Source organism: Babylonia areolata, chromosome 24 (genome assembly GCF_041734735.1).
Source record: "Babylonia areolata isolate BAREFJ2019XMU chromosome 24, ASM4173473v1, whole genome shotgun sequence".
NCBI lineage: Eukaryota > Metazoa > Mollusca > Gastropoda > Neogastropoda > Buccinidae > Babylonia > Babylonia areolata.
In genome coordinates this window covers 41,861,080-41,871,034 of record NC_134899.1, presented here as the reverse complement: position 1 = coordinate 41,871,034, position 9,955 = coordinate 41,861,080, and the positions used below count along the sequence as shown (strand labels likewise).

The following is a 9,955-nucleotide window of genomic DNA, read 5'->3' as shown; positions in this document are numbered from 1 at the left end:
CCGTGTCAGCGTTCAGTGGGTTTTGGAAACAAGAACATGCCCAGTGTACACATCCCCGAAAACGGAGTATGGCTGCCTACATGGCGGGGTAAATAAACAAAATGGTCATAGACTTAAGATGTTATATGTCTGTCTGAGTGTGTATGTGTCCTTGCTTGAAATATGATCGAATGGCACAGGAAACGAATGATGAGCGCCCAATGACAGCCTTCAGTTGGCTCTACCCAGGTAGGCAGTGCAGCCTGTTATGCAAATGACACCATGTCTGTTAAACGCTTTGAGTTTGGTCTCCGACCGACGATAGGCACTGTATGACTATATATCCATATCATTCATCATTCATTCACCACTCTCACTCAGTTTTCTGCTCCAGAAGTTAAGATGTGTGTGTTGATTTTGTGTGTAGTAAATCATCACTTCCGGAGCCGGCAGAAACACCGAGTGAATATATACGCCTCTCTCCCAGTATTTAGCCAGTGTTTGTTTCTGTTTGTTTTTTCCTGTGGAAGAAGAAGAAGGTAGTAAACTGGTTAAGACGTGTATTTCCAGTTCATTGTTCGCTCGGGTTCGAATCTTGCCTGGTCTTGTCCTTTCTCCCAAGTTTGACTGGAAAATCGAACTGAGCGTTTAGTCATTCTGATGAGACGATAAACTGAGGTCCGTGTGTGCTGTCCATAATGATGTAGGTGTGCTGTGTCATTATGATGATGATGGTGATGATGATTATCATAATAATAATTATTATTATCATCATTGTTATTGTTGTTGTTGTAATCAGTGGAAGTTGGAGGAGGAGGAAGAAGAGTAGTTGTTGTACTATCATTATCATCATCGTCGTCGTCATCGTCGTCATCATCATCATCACCATCACCATCATCATCACCATTATCACCATCATCACCATCATCATCATCACCACCATGATCCAGGTGTGCCTGCACCCCTCCCACCTGTGTGACGGAGACTACCAGTGCCCGCAGCATGACGACGAGCTGTTCTGCAGACTGACCTGCCCGCCGGGCTGCCGCTGCCAGGGGCTGGCCTTCGTCTGCTCGCAGCGATTCCTCGCCGCCAACCACCCCCAGCTGCGATACCTGGACGCCAAGGACTCGGGCATGACCCCGGCGGACCTTCTGGACAACTTCTACCTGGTGCACCTCCACCTGGCCAGCTGCGGCATCGAGGAGCTGCCCGAGATGGTCTTCCACAACCTGCGGCGTCTGGACCTGAGCGACAACCACATCCGGGTGATCAACATGAATGTCTTCCAGAAGCTGGAGAACCTCCGCCACCTGGTCCTCTCCAACAACAGGATCTCCGTCATCAGGTGCGTCGCCTGCACCTCCCAGCAGATGTTCCTGCAGAACATAGACCTGTCCAAGAGCCAGCTTCACGAGTTCGACACGGAGGCCTTCACTAACTTCTCCAGCATCCGGTCCCTGAACCTGTCCTCCAGCCCCATCCACACCATCGGCCAGGCGGGGTTCTCCCAGACCCCTCACCTGGAGCAGCTCGACATGAGGAACATCCCCCTGGCGCACTTCCCCAAGACCATGCTGAAGGCCCTGCAGGGGCTGAGGACGGTGTACGCTGAGAACTACAAGCTGTGCTGCAAGGCCACCTTGCCGGACTACTTCGACCTCAACAAGTGCTTCGCTCCCACCGACGACATCTCTTCCTGCGAAGACCTGCTTCGCTCCAACGTGTACCGCTTCTTCCTATGGATCTTCGCCTCCATGTCCATCGCCGGCAACGCGGGCAGCTTCATCTACCGGCTGAGCGGCAAGGAGCACGTGTCCAAAGTGGGCTTCGACGTGCTGGTGACCAGTCTCAGCGTGTCGGACTTCCTGATGGGCGTGTACCTGGTGATCATCGGGGCGGCGGACCGCCTGTACCAGGGGAACTACATCTGGCACGACAAGGCCTGGAAGAGCAGCGCCTTCTGTCAGATCGCCGGCTGCCTGTCCTTCCTGTCCAGCGAGGTGTCGGCCTTCATCATCTGCCTCATCACCCTGGACCGCCTCCTCGTCTTCCGCTACCCCTTCTCCGTGGTGCGCTTCAGGAGGAGGTCGGCCAAGATCGCCTGTGTCATCGCCTGGGCCGCGGGTTTCGCCCTGGCCGCCATTCCGCTGCTGCCCATGACCTCCCACTGGCGCTTCTACGGACAGACAGGCATCTGCATCCCGCTGCCCATCACCAGGAACATCGTCAACGGGCGAAAGTACTCGTTCGCCATCATGAGCATCCTGAACCTGTTCCTGTTCGTGCTGATCGCCCTGGGCCAGGTGTTCATCTTCCTGTCAGTGCGCCACAACTCCATCACCACGGACCCCACGCGCCAGTCACGTGACATCGCCATCGCGCGCACCCTGGCCACCATCGTGCTGACGGACTTCCTGTGCTGGTTCCCGCTGGGCCTCCTGGGGCTGCTGGCCTCGGCGGGGGTCCCCATCCCTGAGGAAGTGAACGTGGGCATCGCCATCTTCGTGCTGCCGCTCAACTCGGCGCTCAACCCCTTCCTCTACACCTTCAACACGCAGATGGAGGGCCGCCGCCGCCAGACGGAGCAGGAGATGATCCGCGCGCTGGAGAAACGCATCCTGGCGGAGCTGTACGCCGACGACGGCTGTCCCCGCGGGCGGTGCCTCCTGTCGCAGAAGGAGGCGGTGAACCGGATCAAGACCCTGGTGAAGGTGAGATCCTCCTGCTCCATGTCCTCCATGGACACCGCCTCCTTCCTCGGCAGGAAGCAGCTCCGGGCCCGCAACAACCGGAACAACTTCTTCGAGGACTCGGCGACGGCGCTGAACAAGCAGGATGCCGTAGCGATGGTTCAGGACATGCTGGAGCGCGAGGTGCTCACGCTGGACGACATCTCTCCGCTGCTGCGCCGCAAGCCGCTCCGGCAGGTGTCGGACACCGCCATCATCGCCCTCCGCAACAACCAGTCCGCGTCGGAGGAGGAGGACGTCTTTGAGAACACGGACGGTATTTCTTTCGCTTGATTTCATTGTCTTCGGTCTGTTGTTCAGGTGTTGACTGCTACCTTTTTGTGCTCACAGGTCTTCTTCTGGTGTTCATGATGATGACTATGGTGATTATCTTTGGTGTGAACTCTTTTCCTTTTCGCTCACAACTCTTGTCTATTGTATTGTATTATTGAATTGTATTCTTTTTTTCTTTTTTTTTCACAACAGATTTCTCTGTGTGAAATTCGAGCTGCTCTCCCCAGGGAAAGCGCCACCCATTTTTGTTGTTTTCTGCCTGCAGTTTTATTTGTTTTCCTATCGAAGTGGCTTTTTCTTTTTAACCGAATTTTGCCAGGGACAACCCTTTTGTTGCCGTGGGTTCTTTTACGTGCGCTAAGTGCATGCTGCACATGGGACTTCGGCTTATCGTCTCATCCGAATAACTAGCGTCCAGACCACTACTCAAGGTCTAGCAGAGGGGGAGAAGATACTGGCGACTGTGGGATTCGAACCATTGTGCTCAGATTCTCTCGCTTCCTAGGCGGATGCATTACCACCAGGCCAACACTCCATGATGACTATGATGATCATCCTCGACAAGAACTCTTTCCTTTTTGCTCACAACCCTTGTCGTTTGTCAAGACTATGGTGATTATCTTCGATGTGAGCTCACCCCTTGCTCACAACTCTTCGCGCTGATGATGACAATGATGATTATCTTCGTTATTGAACTCTTCTCCTTTTTGCTCATAACTCTTGGCGTTGTTGATTATGATGACAATGATGATTACCCTCGATGTGAACTCTTGTGTGGAGGGAAGGTTGGGGGGGGGGGGGGGGAGTGGGGGGGGGGGAGAGGGGTGTGTGTGAGGAGGAGGATTTATGGTATTGTGATTTAGATTATTTGGGCATTGTGATACATGTGATTGGTTTTATTAAGTATTGAGTGGTTTCAAGTATTGTTGCATTGGTATAACGTATTGTGATATGGGATGTGCCTCATTTGGTTAGTGTGTGTGTGTGTGTGTGTGTGAGTGTGTGTGTGAGTGTGTGTGTGTGTGTTTGCAGTTTCTCTCTCTCTCTCTCTCTCTCTCTCTCTATTTCTCTCTCTCTCTCTCTGTAGAGTCTGTCCAAACTGATCGGGTGTTAATTTATACATGTTCAAAGGTACGGTGTCGGCCGCCTCTCTATCTCTGGTCCTTTGACTCGGAATGAACTCCCTCTTTCTTCTTCTTCTTCTTCTTCTCGTTCGTCAGATGGACACCCCAGTCTCCGCGATGAAGGCAGCTGTACGCTGCAGGACCTCCACATAGCCGTTGAGATTCCGGGTACTCCATCTTCACTGACATCCTGACCTGTAAGCTCTGTCTATTCTCAGTGAGGTGACAGCCCTTCACTGACATCGTGACCTGTAAGCTCTGTCTATTCACAGTGAGGTGACAGCCCTTCACTGACATCGTGACCTGTAAGCTGTCTATTATCAGTGAGGTGACAGCCCTTCACTGACATCGTGGACTGTAAGCTCTGTCCTATCAGTGAGGTGACAGCCCTTCACTGACATCGTGACCTGTAAGCTCTGTCTCATGTCCAGTGAGGTGACAGCCCTTCACTGACATCGTGACCTGTAAGCTCTGTCTTATCTCAGTGAGGTGACAGCCCTTCACTGACATCCTGACCTGTAAGCTGTCTTATCTCAGTGAGGTGACAGCCCTTCACTGACATCGTGACCTGTAAGCTCTGTCTTATCAGTGAGGTGACAGCCCTTCACTGACATCGTGGACTGTAAGCTCTGTCTTATCTCAGTGAGGTGACAGCCCTTCACTGACGTCCTGACCTGCAAGCTCTGTTTTATCACAGTGAGGTGACAGCCCTTCACTGACGTCCTGACCTGTTAGAGTCTGTCTTATCACAGTGAGGTGACAGCCCTTCACTGACATCGTGACCTGTAAGCTCTGTCCTATCAGTGAGGTGACAGCCCTTCACTGACATCGTGACCTGTTAGCTCTGTCTTATCACAGTGAGGTGACAGCCCTTTACTGACATCGCGACCTGTTAGCTCTGTCTTATCACAAGTGAGGTGACAGCCCTTCACTGACAAGCATTCTAGTCAACAGCAGTCAAAAGGTTAAATACTCAGGATCAGATTGCAGCATGCGTTCCGTGGCTTTATTCAGACGGGATTCGTCAGCCCGGTTGTAACTGAGGCCACTGTATTTGACATCATAGGACAGGAATACTGTGTCGTCTTGGAACACTGTATAGTTTTGTTTTGTTTTGTTTTTGTTTTTGTTTTGTTTTTTGGGGGGGTTTTTTTTGTTGTTGCTGTTGTTGTGTTGTTTTGTTGTTGTTTTGTTTGGGCTTTTTCGTTACAGCAAAGACAGACGGGTAGAACAGATGAGTCAGCCAGACTCTAATGACAAATAAACAGACACACTGACACAGACAGTTCATATGTTCAAATATTCACGTAATTGCTTCAGTCCCAAGAACAGTCTCAAAGTTATTTTCTCTCATAAAAACGAACGAAAGACTGACCAATATGTGCTGTCTGTCTGTCTGTATATCTGTCCATCCGTCTGCTTGTTTGACTTTTGAGCTTCAGGTACTGTTTTCATTGTTTTTTTCCTTCTTTTTAAAGATCTAATTTGGACTATCGTTATCTTTACGTTAGACAGAATGGCCTACACAAGGAGGCGCTTATAAAAAATATATTTTAAAAAAACTGATTGAGCTCAGAAAATGGTCAGAACACTTGTATAAAAAAACTAATCTGCTACTTCTGTTGCTGCTGATGATGATGAATGATGAAAATTGTCAACCTCATCATCATTATGTGATGAGAACTACAAGATGGTGATGATGATGAAGATCGTCATGATAATGATAACTATCATCATCATCATCTTGAAGAAAACACAGACAAGTAATTTTCGAAAAAGGTTTTTAAAAAAGAACAGAAAATGGGGGGGGGGAATAGGATGATGGAGGACCCATTTATTAAATAGAATTAGAGAAATAAAGATTGAAAAAAATAGAAAAAATAGGTTTGAAGACCCTTAAAATTATGATTAAATAAGATGAATAAATAGATTCTAAAAGAAAAAGAAATGAAAAACCATCATGAAATTGTCGGAGTGCATCCATGGGCCACAACAAATGCAGCAGTCCACAAAAGCAGTAAACAACTGAAGACATAGGGCCTGGCGGTCAAGTGTCGTGTGACATGTTCAGTGCCATCGCTTGATACAGCCTCTTGATACAGCTGACTGGTTCGTTTGTGATGGCGTCATCATTTGCTGTTGAGAATTAAACTTCATTTGGGAGTGATTTTCTCAGCGTCGTATTTGCTGGGTGTTTGTAACATCATCTGAGACTGAATTTTTGTTTCTCTCTCACTCTGTCTCTCTCCCCTGAAATTATTTTTTCTGTATCTTTCCCTCCTCATCTCCTCCAACCTGCCCCTCTCTCTGTGCGTGTGTGTGTGTGTTGTACCCATGCAGGGAAATTACACACATGCATGTGTACTTGTGAGGCAGGGTTGGTGTGTTTGTGTGTGTGTGTGTGTGTGAATGTGAGTGCCAGGATATGCAATGAAATAATAAACACGCACGCACGCACACACACACACACGTTCCATCCCCACACCGGCTCTACCCCCCTCCCCCCACTCCGCACCCCCCTCCTCCCACACACATTTAACACTGTCAAAAAACCAACAGATCAGGAAGAGAGAAGTGGCCAAATCAGACCTAGTCGTTCCATCAATCCAGGTCTTCTGGAATAAAATCTGCAGGGTCTGCCGGAAAGCACTGACAAAGATGGAGGGTCTGGGAGAGAGAGGTGGGGAAGATAGAGATAGACGGAGCAGAGAGAAAGAAAAATGGTAGAGGAGTTGGGAGAGAGAGCGAGACAGAGAGAGAGAGAGAGAGAGAGAGAGAACAGGGAAACAGAGTAAAATCCATATAGGGGGAGTCAATTCTGACGAGTTGAATTTCGCCACCCACCCAAACCCCCAACGATGTGTGTGTGTGTGTGTGTGGTGTGGTGTTTTGCGTGGTGCGGCATGGTGTGGTGTTGGTGCATGTGTGTGTGTGTGTGTGTGCATGTGCATGCACGGGCGCATGCATGCAGGCATACACCCGGCGCGTTGAAAACTAAACGGAGGGAAAGCAAAGAAGACAAGTAGACATAGGCAGCAAGGATAATGCCAGACCGACAAAATTCCCACACACATCCACACACAAACACCATGAACATGTTTCATTTTCACTACTTTATCCATAATGCAGTGCTAAAACAAAAGGTGGGACCAAACAAATAAAAACTTTTAATATCAAAAAAAGAAAAGAAAAGGAACGTAATGATCAACTAACCGACCTTCCAAAACAGAGAGAGCACAGATTCAAAGACTTGAAAGGCCAATAGCTTTGTAAGACACATAGAAAAACACAATACATGTCTTGGCCAGTCCATACCGTGTAAAGTCCAGCTTCATCAAAATCACCTAAATCTCATGCCAGTTTCCATAAACAGGAAACGGCACACAACAATCTCAACAAATGATTCTAAAAACCGAAGTGAGGAATGGAAGGGTGGTCTGGGGTAAAGGGCAGAAGTGTTGTTTTTTTAGGGTTTATTTCTATTTATTATAAAAGTGTTGGGGAGCCGGGGGGGCCTGGGGGGACGTGTGGGGGGAGAAGGCGGGGGGTAGTAGTTTAGTCCACTGAGGGAGCAACAGGGCACCGCCTTGCTCTCGAGTGCCGAACCCTGAACACAGTGGATATGAATTCACTGCCCCGACTGCCATAGAAGTCTATGGAACCTTGAACTAAGGCAATGCCTATCACTCTTGCTATCTCTCTCTCTCTCTCTCCTACCATATTTTAATCAAACATGTCGCAAAATGAAAAGGTCTTCACTCTTTTCTTGAATGTAAAACTAAATGCTGTGAATTAGGGTTATCCCTGCCCACCAAGCCCAAATCAAATGTGTGATTAAACACAGTTCACTGCCACAGATAAATCTGATCCAATATTTGGCAAATTCCCACCAAAAATTCAGTCCATCCATGACAACATCTGGTGGATTTTTTTGTTTTCCTCCTTGCAGTCATTTTCTGGAATTACATCATTAACACAATTATATAAAATGAGATCAAAAAGAAAAAGAAAAAGAAACGAACGTCTCTAGCATTGTCAATAATCACCCCCAGTTGTCAACTCTAATGATCTTTCATAACTGTTATTTGTTTTGTTTTTGTTTTTTCCTATATATTTTGTCAGGAACCCCCTTATTTTTCTTTCCATAAATATTCATAAAATGTAAGTACAGACCAACACTTTATTTCCCTTTCCCAACCGTCATCTAGATAATGATCCCCATCCAGTACACCATGCACACCAACACTGCATTCCACTGGTTCTGCCCAGTCTCTCCATACACACCCCTCACACACATAAACGCACACACACACACACACGCACATGCTCATCAGTTCACATGTATAACACAAGTGATAATGCAGCACAACAACAACCAAAAAAAAAAAAAGAAAGAAAAATAAATCACTGCACTAAAATCCTGCTTCAAATCTACAAAATGTTTAAGTGAATTTACATTTGGGTGGGTAAAGTTGAATGCTATTTTTCTGACAAAAGTGGCCATGATTAACTTCTCTTTGCATCTTTTGCATTCAGATACATCGACAAAGAAAATTAAAGCATATTCTTGCTTGACATATTCCGTTTTATTTGTAAAGTTTCTCTTCTTCCTAAATGAATCAATTTCGTTTTTCTTTTATATTTTAATCTTTAATATTTGTCATCACATTTACAACCTGAAATTATTTTCCTCATTTAGAAGCCAGTGTCCCCCTACCTCAGTCCAAATTTCTCATTTTCTCTGCCACAAATTTCACTTCTTCACTTTTCAACTAAACATTATAACTTCACTTTTTTCTTTAATCAAAATCATTTAAAACTTACTTTTTTTTTAATACAGGAAAGAAGTTGACACAAAAAAAATGAGGGGAGAACAGGAACAAAAAAAAAATCACTGCAAATGATACCCCTAAAACATCACTACACTTATCAAAAAAAATTTTTAAATAAAAATTAAAAAAGGGGGGAGGGGTTCAAGAAAAATGAGTAAATAAACACACAAAGACTAGTTTTAATCAAAAAGTGCAAGGAACATAATAGAAAAAAAAAAGGTAAAATGTCAAAACTATGTACACACTGAACCAATCTGCCCTTTTCTCTCCGAACAGTTCCTTGTTGGGGGCGGAGGGAAAAAGAAGAAAGAAAAAATAAGAGCTGCAGTTTGTAGTTCTCCTGCCAGCCCTCTGTCTCCCATCCCCTGTGCTGTCAAAAACTCGCACCTTTTCACATCCAGATCACGCTCAGCTCTTTTTGTAACCTCTTCAACATGGCACAGCCAGCTCAAAAAAACCTCTCTTGTACATCACACTAGTATAAATTACACAATGGTCAGTAAACACACCCAAGTTCCTCATGTTTCTGGTAAAAGAGCACACATTTACACAAAAAAAACAACTTGAAATTAACAAAAGATGAAAAATGTAGTTATATTTCTGTTTTGCACCATACACAAAAAAATCAAACTGGCTGTGATGGCTTTACTTAAAAAATATATAATAAATGAAATAAAAATGAAAATTTTCCCCATTCTTTTTTTACTCACATAACTCACAAATAGCCACTCACACTCAAATATATGCCCCTGCACACACACACTCACACACACACAAATGCAACCTAAAACTTAAATGGCAGTAAGTTTCAGATGTAGACAACAGAGTGGACTCGTTTTCTTAAATCTCTTTCCAATGGGTGCTTGCAATGATGGAGGTACTGGTTTCGCATGGCCGAAACAGCGATACTGGTCCACTGCTGATGCAAGCAACTGCTCAGTACAGAACTGAATGGAAAAAAACTTGTTTAAAAATATAGAACTTTTCTTCTTTT

At 46.0% G+C, this 9,955-nt stretch overlaps 1 protein-coding gene across 1 annotated transcript in view; it reads left to right on the top strand.

The window, feature by feature from the left end:
- The window catches only part of LOC143298636 (uncharacterized), a 16,063-nt gene extending 12,937 nt beyond the window's left edge, over positions 1-3,126 (top strand). The window contains exon 7 of the mRNA XM_076611516.1: positions 930-3,126. Within this exon, the coding sequence (XP_076467631.1) occupies positions 930-3,005 (2,076 nt within the window). The 3' untranslated portion in view covers positions 3,006-3,126. The remainder of the gene's footprint in view (positions 1-929) is intronic.
- Positions 3,127-9,955: the final 6,829 nt, after the last annotated feature.